This window comes from Cupressus sempervirens, chromosome 8 (assembly GCF_028749045.1).
Source record: "Cupressus sempervirens isolate cs-2001-9-10 chromosome 8, ASM2874904v1, whole genome shotgun sequence".
Lineage (NCBI taxonomy): Eukaryota > Viridiplantae > Streptophyta > Pinopsida > Cupressales > Cupressaceae > Cupressus > Cupressus sempervirens.
In genome coordinates, this window is record NC_143125.1 from 729,406,521 (window position 1) to 729,424,779 (window position 18,259).

The 18,259-nt window shown below is 34.0% G+C and overlaps 1 protein-coding gene across 4 annotated transcripts in view; it reads right to left on the reverse strand.

Annotated features, from left to right (window-relative positions):
- The window catches only part of LOC149544506 (ribosomal RNA small subunit methyltransferase G), a 144,313-nt gene that overhangs the window by 114,118 nt on the left and 11,936 nt on the right, over positions 1 to 18,259 (reverse strand). For 3 of the 4 annotated variants that reach the window (XM_089795157.1, XM_089795158.1, XM_089795160.1), the window contains 2 exons: positions 5,332 to 5,421; positions 4,960 to 5,126 (listed from right to left, as the gene is read on the reverse strand). In XM_089795157.1, the coding sequence (XP_089651283.1) occupies positions 4,960 to 5,126; positions 5,332 to 5,421 (257 nt within the window). Of the gene's footprint in view, positions 1 to 4,959; positions 5,127 to 5,331; positions 5,422 to 17,290; positions 17,586 to 18,259 lie in introns of those variants that run through there. The other variant, XM_089795159.1, reaches the window with a different exon arrangement.

Below are 18,259 nucleotides of genomic sequence, written 5' to 3' on the forward strand. Positions count from 1 at the left end.
TTGCCATCTTTGCGAGCACCAACCCACTGCACTCAAACTTCTTTTCCACCTCAACAATGTTGCTTACTCAACTAATGATGGATATCTTTGTTGCATAGATTTCTTTTCTTGGCTCTATATAATATTTATACTCTTTATTCTTGAAGATTTATTTTCTTGGCTTTATATAATATTTGTACTCTTTATTTATCCATTATAGGTGCCAATGATTCTGCCAACGACTAATGATCCGAAGGTAGTTGCTTATAAAAATTCCACTTTACAGCAACAAATAAAGAAAGATATCCTGCATCGCTTGCAACAACTATGTTAAACCTATGTTATGTCACTATCATCTTGAAATCTTCAACTACTTGACTTCCACCACATAAACATTTCAAGATGATTTCCCTCATAACGCACACTAACAACTACAAACCCCACTATAACCCCAAAAGGCAGGGACTCCTGCTCGCAAAGAGCTCTTGTTTTTCTCATATTTTTAAATGCTTGCCATAAATATGGTTCTCCCAATCTCTTTTGCCATTGTGTCTTCTTTTTGGGATTATATCTTTAATTATTTAAATATGCCCGCTTTAGTCGCATAAGTCATTTGTTTCCAAACAAAATGCTTATTGTAGTTATTCAATTTATTTGATGACGTTGTCAATATGCTCTGCCTGCTGCCATTGTTCGCATTGGCTCAGACTATCAGGAGGTGCTTGGAATATTTTAGTCATTCTTCCTTACTAAAGAAATGCTCATTGAGTCTTAATTCACAAGCCCATGCTGACATCTTTGTACTTTTTCTCTGCCTGTATAAATTGTTGTATCACTGTATATGTTATTACCATCATGCACCAAACCTTAACTTCATTGTTGTGATTTAATTTTGTTTATTTGTATATGCTGCTGCCTTTATTCTTTTCAACAGAGTTTCCAAGTTTGAATCTGACGTAATTTGTCTGAATGAAATCTTTCGTCTTTAATGCCTTTGTTGTTCCATGGACTTGCACAGATTTTCGGGCTGGAGAATTTGACTCTTTTTGCTTTCTTTGTGCATCCATATTGCTGTTATTACTCTTATGTGATTACACAGAGATTTTTGCCTTCTATAATATCACTGCACTTTTATTAGGTGTCGTTTAACATAGACTTATTATACTCACATTATTTATTAATGTTGTAATTTTGTAAGTCCATGTGTGCATTAATAAAATTCATATTTTCTGTGTGGACTGGGCACTATGCAGGTTCGAATAGGAGGATTTCTTCATTGGAAAACATTGACATGTTTCAGCTTCAGATCATAGTAGGACCTGTATAGTTATGAACATCGATTCTTTTCTAAGCAAGTGCAATATACAAATTATTCTTCTTCGACTGGTCTACAATGCATACTTCTGCAGTTAACCCCAATTTGGCTTAATATTACCGCTAAAGACTTTATCTTTGTATATCAAAAAATTTATACTTATCACTCTCTGACATCTTGAACACTGTTTTGACTTCTAGCATGTTAGATACCAATGACAATATTTTATACTATTCAAAGTGCCTTTGACATCAATGACAAACATCTATCATCTTCAACATTTTGAAGAAGTCCGAGCATCTCTAAAATTTGTGGTTTTGCCTTGTTGGAAACCTGCCATTTCTTAATGTGAATTCGTCTTTTGCATGACTCAATGCATATTCTCTTTGAAACTTATCGAAAATAGTTACTGATTCTTTTTTAAAAGACTAGAAGTTACTGATACATTCTTTCTCTGTTGCTGACAGAAGAGTAATACTGAAATTTACTGTGGTTTATGATCCTGTACAGATAGTTGTCAATTATGATTTGAACCTATCTACCAACGGCAACTGTAAATTCTTGGCATCATATAATCTTCTTGTTATGTCCTGACGGGTTGTGCTGGCATGGGCATTTTTTATCGATTTCTTGTAACTGATATCTCATTTTCGCCTCCTCTGCAAAGTACGTAGAAAGTATGCTGGTCTTGAGTTTGTATGGATGGCAAGTTAGTTTTTTTGTTCATCCTGGACTGCATATGAAGAGACATCATAGAGCAGGAAAGAGAATTTTGTATGAGTTTCTTGAAAGTCTGAGGTGGAAGGATCAAGTGCTGGAGCATTAAAACCTGTAGGTTGCACTGAAGCTACCTTGTCACAGATGCTCTCTCTTTTTGTCAGTATCCTACATTAGTCCTTGTTGTCTTCAAAAGAACTCGCTCATATTCCCTGACATCTCCCTCTTTTCCTGCGTTAAGAATTCTGAGCGGTTAAGCTTCAAGCAGCACTTAGAAGTGGCATTTATTTTTTTATTATCCTTCTTAATAATGTATGTCACTGACCTTGCTATAGCAACGAATCAAAATTATCTCTAGTCGTATGTCTGCAAAGTTGTGATATTCAGTTTCAATTTCAACCTTGAAAGGGTATAAGTTCATAATTTTTGTTCTGTTCATCTGAGATTTACACAAAATGTGTTTTCTTCATATGCCATTTCTCAGAAGGATTGTCCATCGCTCCTCACAAGCTACATTGGAAGCCGAACACACTTAGCAAGCTAAGTATTCATTTATTGTTCGAACTAAACTTAAGGAGCCTGCATATATTGTTTAGTTGGAATTATTTTTTGCTCATCTGCTAGAGCCTATGTACAACAGCTGTATGCATTACCTCTATGAAAGATAGTTCTGTATATAATTACTAGTTATTGAATCATATTTGTATGCATGATCAAGAATATTATGCTTCAAACAGATATATTTTGGATGAGTGTTTAATTTTATTAAGTTTCTTGGTTGCAAGATGCAACAAGATAAGTATTACATATTCAGAGGGCGATTTTTAACTTCAGAGGGATGTTTCATTTGCTATCTTCTTACGGTCATCAAAGTTATTTATGTTACGAGGGAGTCTTCATATACATATTGCTAATATTTTGGTATTATAGATTTTTTGAGTCTGGTTGGAAATGAGTCTCAATTGTGATTTCTTTTCTTGTTGATTCCGAGCTCTTATTTATGTGAAATTATTATAATTGTAAGGACAACCTAATAACTCATTCATTTATGAGAGACTCATAGTGAGCATCATGTAGAGAGAGTTCATGATGTCATCACATTGAGAGATTCCATGATGGGAGTTAGAAGTCATGTTGAGAGACTCCATGACCATATCATGTTGCGAGAATCCATGATAAAATGCCAGTTGTAAACCTTACTATCTTGTCATGTTGAGGAATTCCATGACAACATCACATTGAGAGAGTCCATGATGAAAGTGGGTTGCAAACCTTAAAGGATTGTCATGTTCAGAGATTCCATGACAACATCACATAGAGAGAGTCCATGATGTAAGGGCCTTACGAGAGTGTCATGTTGAGAGATTCCATGAAAACATCACGTTGAGAGAGTATGTGATGAAAGCTGGTTGTGAATAGGATTTATCATTGACATTTTTGGTTGCAGCCTTGTGTGACTACTTAGCTAAAGATCTCTCTCTTGCTGAGAGGGAGTGTTGAATATTGTAGCTGAAATAGAGATATTTATCATTAGAAATATGGGTGTTATTATTGTTATGGTCACCTTCAGCTGAAGAGGACATTTATGATAATATTTTTAATATTAAATATAAAGATATGTGCCATACGACATGTGTTGAGGCATTAAAATACGACGAATTGTATTTGAAATATGAAAAGTCGTGTTTTGAGAAAATCAAAAGACCTTTGGTTGTAATGTGAAGAATCTCTCTAATTGTTATATATATCACAACAAGCAAAAAGCATCGTACACTTGAACATTTTCTGATCAATAAAGTGATATTTTTGGTTGTGTGACTGGGTTTTTCCCTTCATCTTGAAGGATTTTCCCATGAAAATGCTGTGTCTCTTACATCTTTTTGCTCTTCCTTACTGCTGTTTATCTTAAATCTGGGCTAAACTTACCACTTCGCTATTAACTATAATCTCTTAGTCCGCCTTTCACTTTTCACTGTAATCTTTTAAATCTTTGTTGGTCTTTTGAATTTTAATTCCTAGGTTATTGGTGAGGTCGGTCTTTTTATCCATTAATCTATTGCCTTTGTTCCATCTACTGAAGCTGTAATCTGTCTTACAGGAAGTGTCATGACACACATAGCTACCTATATTTGTACTAGTTATTATGGTTTACAGTTCTTAGTACTTAGTGTTTGGCACTTTCAAAACTTGGTCCCTCTAACTCTGGTATTTTTCTATTGCATTCTAGATTTATGTGTCCCACTGTCCTGAAATGGCCATCCATAAGTATTAAACATTAATAAAATTTCTTTTTTTTTTCTTTATCTCGTAGTCTGCAGAACAATAAGGTTTATTTGTAATTTTCAAGTAATATAAAGTCTGTGGTCTATGGAAACTTGGCAGAAAGCCATTTAAAGCATCAGTTCGTAAACTAATCTTTGACTAAAGCATTACTTAAGTAATCCACAACATACAGAGCCATCATCCACACACACTCTCTGAGATTCAAAATATAGTAGGAATGGAGAAGTTCAATCTTTGCCATTATATTCTTGATTAGCCTAGTGCATTAAGGTATTCTAGATGGCAGTAGTATAAATGTGATAGTGAATCACATGGAAAAATCAATGTAATCACGATATGGTTGAGCATGTTGTATGTATTTTAAGCAGTGAGGTTTTCTACATCTTAGATTGAATAAGCAATGATGAATTTCTGAATAGCTTCAAGTGAAAGATCAAAACATAGTTGTTTTAAAAATATTTCAAGCTATAATCTAAAAGAAATCTTGTTTAGGCTTCTTCTTGAGCCTTTTGAATTTGTTAGTTTTTCAAAATTTAATCATTTCATATTCTTGGCCCATTCCATACATTGCAAGCTAAGACATTGATAGAACAAAGAATACAAAGGAATAAAATAGAGAACTGCAACTAAAGATAATAAATTTTAAAGTGTTTTAGTTGATGTACCTGTTAGCTCCGATCCAACTTGAAAGGTCCTGTTCCATCCAATCGTCCCTGATTTTCCCAAAAAGATCTACTAGCTCTTCCTTTTTTGCATCCCATTCTTTCATTATGATAGGTCTCAATTTTGACCAGTTCTCCAATATTCCTTCTACATTCAGTCCAGGCACAACCTTACTCCGCACTATGTTATTAGAAACTGTACTGATATAACTAAAACATGACAATTTTAGAATGCAAACAAACTTTAATAAATCTAAAATGATCTAAAAGCAGGAACCAGATGTAACAGGCAATCAAAGTGCAAAAGCTACTTAGAAATGCAAACAAGAAAGTAAAATACAAGTGAAGAATGCCATAAGTTAAGTATAAACTTACTGAAGATTTTTGGATGGTAGGCTTCTTCATTTCCAGTAAAAGGCGTACAAGCAGTAAATTTTCGTATCCTGTCTCAACCACCGGTCGAACCTGTTATGGAAAAAAGCACATTGATTATCTTAATGAAAAAAAGCATATTGATTGTCTTAACAAAATGTAAATCACAAAGAAAGCTTCTAAAAGAGTATGCATCTGCTTATCCTCAATACTACATAAATTACATAATAGGGAGAAGACGTGTGTATGATCTACATTTTAATCTATTTGCTTGATGCAGGAAGTTGTTAACTTGAGAGTAACATTAATGATTTAATCATTTTGTTACCATCAATATTGATTAACAACAATGTAGAAACACCATAAGGTAAGCAGATAGATGCTAGAACTATTTGGTTTAAAAATTCAATAAGCATGAAGAATCTTTTTATTTTACTTACATTGCCTTTTATTTTCATAATGGTTGTAAACTTGTATGAACATTTCATTGGCTCAGGGATGCTCTCTTCTTTGATTAATGGACAAGGATACAGTATCAAATACAAATACAACCATTTCCCATGGCCCTTACTATGAATACATCTGGATGCAACATTCATTAAAAATACATACATATAAGTTATTAAAGGAAAATTGTGATATCCCAATATCTTTGAAATGTAAATAAGTTGGCAAGGAATGAAAATACATAATCTTTGTACAGAGTCTGCATTTTTTCATAGAGTATAGAAATAATATTATGATAGATGGAGCTTGGCAATCACCAAGGCATCCATCCACCATGCATAGGACATAGCTATGATGTTATCTACAAGTTGAAAACACATAAATACTGAGGGTGGGAGGGGGTGAATCAGTATTTTCAAACTAAAATCAAACACATAACAAATTAAGATAGAGAAACACAAATTCATCTCATGGAAATCCTTTTGGGTAAAAACCACAGTAACACTAATCTCAAAAAATATGGGCTGCCACCCAGTACAATTAAGAGCTGCAACTCTTTTACTTGCTCAATTACAACACAGGCTTCAACCTGGATAACCAGAGGCAACAACCTCAAGAGGGTTTCTACCCACTATATCTGAAATAAGAATCAAGAGCTACACCCAGCTTAGGCTCTTGTTTTACCAAAAGATGGTAAAACTCACAGAATAAGTACAGTAAACCAGATCTTCAAATCCAATATGCGCTGCTCCAAATACGTTGTTACCACTTGCTTAGGATTGCATTCATAGCACAAAATCTAACCACACTACTCGAGAATGTGCAAACTGTGTAAACAAGGAACTCAACTCATACTATGTTAAACATTGAAACCTACAAACATAGAACAGAATCATTTCACTTCTACCTATTGCTTTTGCATCTCAGACCCCACTAAACCCTTCTCTTCACAGACTTCTTTAGGTCACCAAAAAACTAGAAAATAGTCACTTTTCTCTTCTGAAAAAAAAAAACACACACACAATAGCCCGATGTATATTATGAAAATTCATAGTCAGTGATGATCATCCTATGCATTTCTTTCTTGTTATAATTTGTCTTTTGTTTTGCACCAAACTTTTTTTCACCTCTTTTTAAAAAGCTAACAGTTGGTAACTGTATAATCAAATACAATAAAAAACATTTTCTCACTGTTCCCTATCATTTTCTACTCATGACATACGTTTCTTTTCAAGCCTATATAAAATGATGAGTCTTCAAATCCTCACACTCGTAGTTCATTTCTAGACCTGTAAGTCAGATTGCTCAAGGACCAAAACCTTCATCCAATTCATACACAAGCATTATTACACCTGCCCAAAAGTCTTGAATGCACGACGGTTATTAGATTTCACCACAATCTATCGTTGCATTCCTTTAACCTCTGCACTCCTACAGATGTTAACGTCGTTCTGTAATACACATATTACCAATACTTAATGCATTTTTCCTGGACATGTCGATTTCATTAAAGCATATCTATGATAGTTTAAACGTCGCCTTGCAGGATATTCGATCCTGTTAAAACTAATGAATGTGAAGAGCTGACATGGTGTTTTTTACCTGCTTGGCGGTTCAAGTGTATTTTTTGCCTCTGCACATAAACTTCAAAGCTTCGATTACCCACATAATGACATTTAGATGTTAATTCAAAATGCTAAAATCACAAACATAACTGCCATTCTCTCTTAGACACCCGTTGCACATGCAGATGTGTAGCTGTAGCTATGCATCTAGTTTTTCCAGTTAGCATTAAAAGAAGAAGCATCCTCTTAATTAAGAAAATGCACAGTTCTGCAAAGGACTTACACATGCAGTAGTATTCTCATTCAAAAAATAGCTTATTCCTGGCATCATACCAAAAGATAAAATAGAAATTGAATAGTCATCTCTAAATCCATCATATTTGTTGGCCAATGACTTTGCAGGGTTTTGACACTGAGCGATGATCATTTAGCATCTATGGGAAGGAATAACAACACATGGTAATCATACATCAAACATGATATAGAGTCTAAGTGTCAGCATACACATGCCGGCACTAGATGAAGGTGCTGCCATAAAAAGAGTAACCATAAATCATCAATGAAAAATGCCAACACTAAGTGACCAAAGATGATGACTTATAAACACCACCATAGCTATACGAAGGACCGATGGCTTGATGATCAGTTGTGGCAACCATCATCATGTTGTGCATTGCATTTAGTAAGTTATATGTGCAAATATCATAACTCTACATGCATCCATCCATGACACCATCATATATGTCATTCTATACATATGCATAGTAGTTGATAATGTCATATATACATATACAATAGATGTATAACCATGTCATACATAGATATATGATAATGCCATCGAATTATAACATTGGCCTATATGTAGAATTACATCATTGCTTTATATCGTAATTTCCTTGTTCATAATCACATTTCAATACCACTGCATAATTATCAAAACCTATGAAACCCTAAAAAAAACTCATAAAACTGATGAATCGCATAGATAAAGGGTTGATTCCAAGACAAAACTGAAGTCAGTTAGGAAGTAACATGGGAGATAGGCAATTACAAACAAAACTTTCCTCTCTTTCTACATTGAATATAGTGTATAGTGTATAGCTTGATTGATACTATTTCTTTTTTAACATTGATTTTGTTTATATAATTAATATATTTAAATTGTTGCAATATGAAACAAAAGTAACAAAGTTGCCTTATTTATTTCTTGCAATGACCAAAAAGTACAGGGTAAGAAAGTTTTGCTTTATTTATTTCGGAGAAAACAAAGAACCCTACAATGATCATTATAATCAATTTAGGCTTATCAATTATGACATAAGTTTAGACAATTAATAAAATTATTCAATATCAAATTAAATGGTTCATGCAATTCAATCTCTAACTTCAACATATATAAAATTGTTTTGGTATATAAATGTGTATATATCACACACACACACACACATCAGGCCAGTTCTGTATATAATTTGTATATTGATTATATATAATAAAAAGGAACTTGAGAGAATTCTTGAAAATGAATTCTCCTACTTATTAGTTGATGAGAATAAGCCTTAAGGGGCTTTCTAATGAATGGTTTATAATTGTGAAGTTTCTTACCAAATTTCAATATAAGGTTGATTGATGCACAATTTTGTTTGCCGGTTTAAACACTGATGTCAATGAATTTGATTTGCTTCAGAATCTGTATATGTTACTACATAAGTAACAGAGATGTTCTTATACTTGTGATGCTTATGTTCCTTTGATATGCTTGCATTAGTAGATTTCGATGCCTTGCAATATCGGGCAGATTGAGTATATGTAAAACAAGGAGGGGTGTGAGAGTGAATGGGCATGTCTACGAATGGAGACATGACCATTCACTATCACTATTAGAATATTTCTAACAATGCTCTATCTCTCGTATGTAGATAGTTTCTATTTTCTGTATATCCGTTTTGTATATATGAGCTTGTAAGCTCATTGTAATTTCGATTTATTCAATACACAAGATAATCTTTCTTCATGTGGCTATACTTACGACAGTAATGACACTAAACACTCTTCTGCTGAAAACTGACATTAGTTTTGTTGTAAGCTATATCTCCTGCTTTATGACAGCAACCAAGACTGATCATTGGACAGCTGCAAAGCGTGTCCTGTGCTATGTGAGTGGTACTCTTGATTATGGTCTTCTATACACTCAAAAGTCTGATTCTACACTATGAGGCTACATAGATTCAGATTGGGCCAGCTCTGTTGATGATCGTAAGTCTACCGCCATATATGTGTTCAATTTAGGATCTGCTGCTGTGACATGGACTAGAAGAAGCAATAGGTAGTGGCCCTGTCTTCGACTGAAGCAGGGTATCAGTTTGGCTTCGACAAATGCTTGCAGATATGCATGTCCTTAATCAGGACCGACTCCTATATTCTGTGATAATCAGGGAGTACTCAAACTGGCAAAGAATCCGGTCTTCCATGAACGAACCAAGCATGTCGAAACACATTGTCATTACATTCGTCAGCTGGTTGAAGAGAAATCTATTTAGTTGTTGTATGTTCCCACCTTAGAGTAGTCTGCTGATATATATATGAGCTTGTAAGCTCGTTGTAATTTTGATTTATTCAATACACAAGATAATCTTTCTTCATGTGGTTGTACTTATGGTAGTAATGACACTGAACACTCTTCTGCTGAAAACTTCCTGAGGATTGATGGGAACCACCTTGTGGAGATGACTAAGATGGCTGAAACTTAGTTGCAAATGCTTGTTCTGACGACGGTGAGGAAGCACAACTGCCAAATTGCTACTTCTAGTGATCCTACTGTAGGAGTTTGGTTCACAACTCTGGGAATTTCATATCAACATTAGTTGAGGTAATGTTGAGAGTCTCTATGAAATGCTCATAAGATGTTGGCGAGCTTTTCATGGTAATAACTACCATATCTTCTTCCTCCATTGTCCGACCGATGGCTTCAAGCTGATCACAAATGTCTTTAATCTACGTGAGATGTTCCTATAAGGACATACATTCATCCATCATAATGGAAAACAACTGATTCTTCAGAAAGAATGCTTGACTCTTATCGGATGTTTCATGCAGCTCCTTTAAATATTTCCAGATGTCTATAGCCGACTTACCAAAGGGAATCTGAGGTAGTTGATCATCTATGACAGAGAGCTTGAGAAGCAAAACAACTTCACGATTCTAATTATCAAATTTATCTTGATCTGTTGTAACGGAGGTCCCATCGGGCAGGCCAGTGGGGCAGGACGAGTTTCCGTACCTAGAACAAGTGCCTCCAAACGACAATACTCGAAGATGGTTAACATGCGTTGCTTCTAGTGGTTGTAATTGGTGCCATTAAACTGTTGACTATTTTCTAGCATTAGGTTGGTCAAGGATGCCATTTGCACGAAATTCGAGGCAATGTTTAGGCTGACCCAAAAAAAATGACAAGTACCCAAAAGAAATAGAGAGTGACCCAGAAGAGAGCTCAAAAAACCTAAAAGGAATATGCTGTCGATTTCTGGATCCCCTGGCTTGAAAATTGAGGCACCCAGAAAAGACAGATGACAACCCAATTGAGCTCTCAAAAAACCCACCAAGAATTTGTAATAAAAAAAATTCAAACAAAAAAAATACGGTTTCAGGCAAAATCCTAGCCGTCGGCTGGAATGGTCAAATCTGCAAAAAAAATGAAGTTTTACAGACAGAAAATGACTGGTTTGTTTTCACAAAGAACTTCTTGTGAACTTAGACAAGTGTTGGGTTGTGAAGAACTCCCAATAAGGCATGAACATGCAGGCCCAGAGCAAAAAAAAATCAGATAGACCCATTTTTATAAAAAAACGTCACTGTGAAATCGTGATTTCTGCGATCTGGGGCATGAAGATCTCCACGAAAATGGATGTTGATGTGATCAGCTACTAGCAAAACCTCAGATCATGTGGACTGGGCTTGATTTATGGCCGTGATTTTTCAAAAAAAAACCCAATTTTTCCAAAGTCGGATGACAAAAAAAAGTGTTTTTCAAATTCGACCACGATTTGTAGAAATTGGATGTCCGAACAGAAACCCTAGCTAGGTTGTTTGTGAAAGATCAGAAATAATTTCGAAAAATCTTAACAAATAATTTCAATAGAAATTATAAATTTTTCGAAAAAAATTTGAAGTATTTTCTCTGATACCATAAAATAATCGAAAGATTATCTTGTGTAAATATCTTTCAATTATTTTAATCACACCTATTCGGTGTTTGATTATCATACCCATTCTGGGTTAGTTAGACTTAACACAAATCTAAACATATATTACTGATCATAATGAACTTGATTCACATGCAGCCCGATAATGATATTTATACAGATCGATAAAGATCTTAAATCGAAGGGATCAGAATATGTTACGATCATGACTAAGATATGATCTTAGTTAAAATATATGTGTGTGTGTGTGTGTGTGTGTGTGTGTGTGTGTGTGTGTGTGTGTGTGTGTGTATGTATGTATATCAGTATATAAATCATACTGGTATATATATATATATATCATTGATCACAGTCATTGTCACACCGAAGCTACATGCTTTAATACTCCCTCTTAGCTATGGAAGACAAAGTGCATATATATAAGTTCTCCTTATTTGAAAAGTGATATCAGCTAGTTAGTGATATAGTTAAGAAAATCAAGTCTCGTGATATTCTTTCCAGTTAGGGTGTGTACACAGATATCAAGTCTCATGATATCTACCATAATAGATCATGGTATATCCATAGATATTATGTCACATAATATCCACCATGATAAAATAAGCATACTAATCTTCTACAGATATCACGTCACATGATATCTATCAATATGTCCTTTTTAACTATCATGACTTGTCCATGAATATCAAGTCACATGATATTCATCATGATAGTAATCTAATCATTATAAAGTCGTCACCTTATAATGTTAGAGTGAACATTTCATTATAAAAGATTGTCACCCTTCAATAATGTACATAGGGTAGGCCCATAAGTTATAGAGTCACACATATGACAAAAGAGTTTACACTTTAAACATCTTTATTAAAAAGAATACAAATTTACAAAGTTGAGACTCAATCTCATAAACTTACATTTCAACCACACCAAGTTTCTTTCTAAATGATCAACCTTCACTTTAGGAAGAGGCTTGGTGAGAATATCAGTTGTTCGATCACTTGTATTAATATATTCCAATTGAATAGCTCTTCTTTCCACCATGTTTCTTACATAGTGGTAAGGGATTTCTATATGCTTAGATCTATAATGAAATACCGGTTTCACAGACAACTTGATACAACTTTGGTTATCACAGTGAATAGTGGTAGGTTTTAGAGGCTCATAGAATAAACTAGAAAGCAATTTTCCAAGCCACACTGCTTCTCTTGCTTCCATTGCTGCTACAATGTACTCTGCCCAGGTAGAACTCTGAGCGACTGAAGCTTGCTTCCTACAAATCCATGAGATCATAGCTGATCCTAAACTGAAATAACATCCTAATGTGCTTTTCTGGTCTTTTACACTTCCGGCCCAATTAAAATCAGTATATCCATGTAACTCTGAGCTGGTATTCTCATATTTAAGTTCATACCCAATAGTGTCTTGAAGGTACCTTGATATATGTTTCAAAGCAACAAGATGTATTTCTCAAGGTTCACATGTGAACTGACATAATGTATTCACAACATAGCAAATATTTGGTCAAGTATTCACAAGATACATCAGAGACCCAATTATTTGTCTGTATAAAATGGGATCAATAACTCTGAATTTAGTACTTGCTTCCTTTAGCTCGTGTAAGTTGGTTTCCATAGGTGTTGACATAGGTCAACAGTTCCACAATCCAAATCTTTTCAGAATATCGACAATATACATCTTTTGATGTGGGAAGATATTCCCAGGCTTTTGACGAACTTCCAATCCAAGTATTGAAGAATCCCTAAGTCCTTCATGTCAAATTCAAAAGTCAATTATTTCTTACACTGATTAATAAGATGGTCTTCTCCTGTAATCAGAAGGTCATCAACATAAAGGATTCGAATCAACATATCACCTTTAGTCACTTTAAATTAAAGATTTGGATCAGCATCATTCTTGGTGAATCCAAGACTTAGAAGATATTTATCAATCCTTTCATACCAGGCTCGCAGAGCCCGTTTGAGTCCATATGGAGCGCTTTTCAATTTACATACATATGAGGCATCATCATGAGTCACAAATCCTTTTGGTTGTTCCAAGTATACTTATTCCTCAATCATTCCATTTAGAAAAGCAATTTTTACATCCATTTGATGAATTTTCCAACCTTTAGCTGTTGCAATGGCTATTACAGTTCTAAATGAGGTATACCTGGCAACTGGTGCAAAAGCTTCTTCAAAGTCGATTCCTTCCTTTTGAGACAATCCTCTAGCCACAAAATGAGCTTTATGTTTTTCAATGCTACCATTTGTAGCATACTTAACTTTGAAGATCCATTTAAATGAAACAACAAATTTTCCTTTAGGGCTAGAAACTATATCCCAAACAACATCATTTTTTAGTATAGACTAATATTCTTCCACCATTGCATCTTTCCAAACTTGACGTTTAAGAGCTTCAGAAGCATTAGAAGGTTCAGAGTTTGGAATCTCACACGTGTTAATTTTCGAGGTCTTTTGCTTTCTCTAAATGTCCTTGAAGGTGCAGCAAATTCATCTCCTTCCTCTATAATTTTTCTTGCTCAAAGCGGCCTTTTAGAATTATTGTCAAGAGTCTCTTCTTGAGTCTTAAGAAGTATCTCATTTTCATTTGAAGACTCTTCAGGGTACTCCCTCTAAATTTCAAGAGCAGGAGGCTCTTCTAGGGAACAAGATAAGTCATCCATATCTAGTTCATCTGAAATTTTGGCTCTTTTGAAAGCAATGTCTTCTTCAAAGATGATATCTCTACTGAGTTCTATTTGTTTCTATTTTGGTATGTAGATTCTGTAACCCTTTACTGTTTCACTAAAACCAATAAGAATTTCTTTCCTTCCAGTAGTTTCTAACATTGTCCTTTTCTCCTTAGGTACATGAACATACACAAGACATCTAAATATCCTTAAATGGCTAATGTTAGGTTTCATACCTAAAAATGCTTCTTGAACAATTTTGTTGTCCAGATGTGAGTGAGGAAATCTATTTTGAATATAGACTAATGTATTAGATGCTTCAGCCCAAAATGACATGCTCAAGTTTTGATCAAATATCATAGCCCTAGCAGCTTCTACAATGGTTCTATTTTTCCTTTAAGCAACTCCATTCTATTGAGGGTTGTAGGGAACTGTAAACTCCCTCTTAATCCTAGCAAGTTTGCAGAATTCTTTGAATACTTCAGAAGTGTATTCTTTTGATTAGAAGACTACACATCAATTACAGATTATGTTGGTAAAATAAAATACTTCTGTTTTTAAGCATCTAAAATTTGCTTCATTACTTTATACTGTGAAACTAGTGTTGCAAATGTGAACACTTAGACATAATTACATCAATAGTTCATTATTCGCGGATAAATATTTCGTATTGTTATCTGGGACCTATTACAAACTCTGAACATGGATTAACATAGTTATCTTAAAAATATTCAAGTAACATCATTATCTTAAATATATCATATATTATCTTTGAATACTTGAGAAGTGTGTTCTTAGAATTTTAATTTTCTTTTTTGAGGAGTTTTCAGTGATAGTTTTGAATTCTTTAAATTTAGAAAGAATCTTTTCAAATTCTTTGCACTTAAGGAAGTATATTGATGTCTTCCTTGAAAAATCATCAACAAATATCACATAGTACAAGAACACTCCTATGGATGGTGTAGACATGGGTCCATATAGGTCCAAGTGCACTAGTTCTAACACATCTTTAGTTTTGCTCAAACTATGAGGAAATGACTTTTTGTGTTTTTCCCCAAGGCACAACCTTTTCAGGATTCATTATGAATTTGACTTAATTTGGACATTCCAGTTACCAACTTCCCCATAGATGTTAGAGCACAAAAGTTGATATGACCTAATCTTCTATGTCAGATTTCATTTGAATCTAAAGTCTCATGAACAAGTGCAAGATTTGTCTTAGTGCAAAGCTCGTATAATAGTCCTTGTCTTATTCCTATTGTTTGGGCCTTCTTTATAGTTGAATTCTTTGCCCGTGCTAGTACTTTGCCTTCCATGAATGTAATTCTATAACCATCATCTTCAAGTGCTGATATAGATATTAAATTCCTTTTAATACCTGGTACATATAGAACTCCAGAAAGTTGAATAAATTTTCCAGATTTTAATTTGATGGTGCATGTCCCAATTCCTTTTACGGAATGTGCAGAATCATCCCCAAATGTTAACTTCTTTATATGTTTCTATTTGCATGCTTTCTAGGTTATATTGATATCCACTGATGTGTCTTGAAGATCCACTGTCAATTATCCAAGTGTTGGACTTGGTTGATATTTGACTAGACAAGGCTAAGTAGAAGGCATATTTCTCAGAATCTTGACCTTCAATTTATTTATCAGTTTTGCCAAATGATGCTTGAAGTTTTGATCGATCAGGACAATTTAATGCATAATGTCCATATGGGTCACATCTAAAACATTGAATTTTAGACAAGTCTTTCTTCTATTTTGACTGTCCTTTTCCATGAAAGTTTCTTTTCCTCTTGGTGTTCTTTTTCTTACCCTTCTTATGAGAGTTGGTGTTAAGAACATGAATGTCTTCATCTAAGGATTTATGTTTTCCTTTAGTCATTGATCTCGACTCTTCTTTAAAACAATTAGATCTTAATCGATCTAGTTTTGGGATTTTAGATCTTGAACATTTACCTTGTACAAATGACTCCCAAGAATTTGGCAATCCTCCTAATGCTATTAGGGATAACTCTTGGTTGTCAATCTCACAACTGACTAAAGCTAATTGATCTCTCATGAAGAGGGCATTTACTGCTTCTTTATTCATACTAATACTATTCATTTGTCTTTTAAGATCGAGTTTTCTACCAATGTTATTTACTATGAATGCATTTTCAGAAGCTTTAAACATGCGATATGTTGTTGCATGTTTTGCCACAATAAGCACTATGTGATCTCAAACAACATCCACTATCATTTTCATGGCCTTTTCATTATTCTCGATCCATAGAGTTTTCTCTGGATCATCTTTAGGTTCTTCCTTTCTTCTTTTACAAAGGACTCTAATTTGTTCTCTTTTAATAGCATCATTATACGAAGTTTCTCAAATTCAAAGTTGTCAACACTTGTAAGGTGGTGTTTGAATCTTAACGTGTTTGTCATCTTGAAGAATAATGAGATATTGCAACTTAAAGTGAAATCTGATCTCTTAAACTTGATGAGATCTCTCCTTAACAAGGCTCTAATACCATGTGTAGTTTCTTACCAGATTTCAATATAATGTTGACTGATGCACAATTTTGTTTGCAGGTTTAAACACTGATGTCAATGAATTTGATTTGCTTCAGAATCTGTATATATTACTACAAAAGTAATAGAGATGTTCTTATACTTGTGATGCTTATGGGCAGATCGAGTATATATAAAACAAGGAGAGTCCTCCAAGTTTAAGATATATTAGGAGGTTCGGAAGTGCTTTGAATCATTATATAAGTCATTTACCATCCATGCCATGGAAATTTCCTTTAATTTAAAAGAAATCTAATTCTTCACTATTTTTTCTTCAAGTTTTCACTTTTTTTTGTAAATTCAAGTTTTTGCTAATTTTTTTGTGATTCATTCAAAAAAACCTACTCCTTTGGTTTGTCAATTTATTCCCAAAACAATTTAAGCTTCTATGGGACTCTTAACAATGCATTACAAACACATGATTAATGTTAAGTGCTGCAATAATCAGTCTAAATATTGCAATGACTACTGTGACTCTTCATTATTATTATGTTGAGAAGTTACCATTCCATTGTGCCTCTTGAATGGATCGAACATGTATATGTGGGAGACCATATCAATTGCAAGATCATCGATTATATCCCCTTGTGGACAACTCTGTTTACAACAGCCGATTACTAAAAGCAATCAATAGTGCAAGTATTTATCTGTATATCAGAGACAGCTTCCATTGCCCAGCACATAGAGATAACGATAAATCAAATATAGCCTGGGCAATACAACATTGTTTTTGTACAAGATAACCTCTATTCTCCGTGTGATTCCTTGTTCATCAAAGACATCATCATCATTATATCAGACAACCTGCATATCAGCATGGATCCATTGTATAAATCAGAGACAACATTTCAGGTTATTGAGCATATATTTCATTGCAATATCAGATACAACCCTTATATATTGTGATCATTGCTATGCAATGATCCTCTTATTTCGGCAGTGTATGCATTAAGAATTAATAATCATTTACTATCAGTTATCTTTCATGGTTTATTATCAAATAAGCATTTTGTTGTCAGCAATTTGAGTTATATTTATAGAATTGTGCAATTTCAAGTAGTGTCCAAACTAGATTAAAAAGGACATCACAAAATTTTCATTAGTTTAGAAGCAATACAAATGCATAATTTCTACATATTTCGTGTTAAAGTTTAGCCCACAAATATCGATAAACAACAATATGAAAATTGGCACAAAAAGACACAATGACTTCACCTTGGGAAAACCCTTCCACTTGAAGGACCCAGCCACACTAGAAAAATATTCTTTTATTGATAATAAAAATGTTCAAGTACAATGTTTTCCATTGAATACAATATATATAAAGAATCCAAAGACCCTTCCTCTCACAACAAAAGATCTCTTCAATTTATACAAACAAGTCTTTTCATATTTCCAAACGCATGTCTTTTTGCATGATGCATGACACATGTATCTATTGTGTGGTTTTCATACCATTGCCCCATTGCAAAT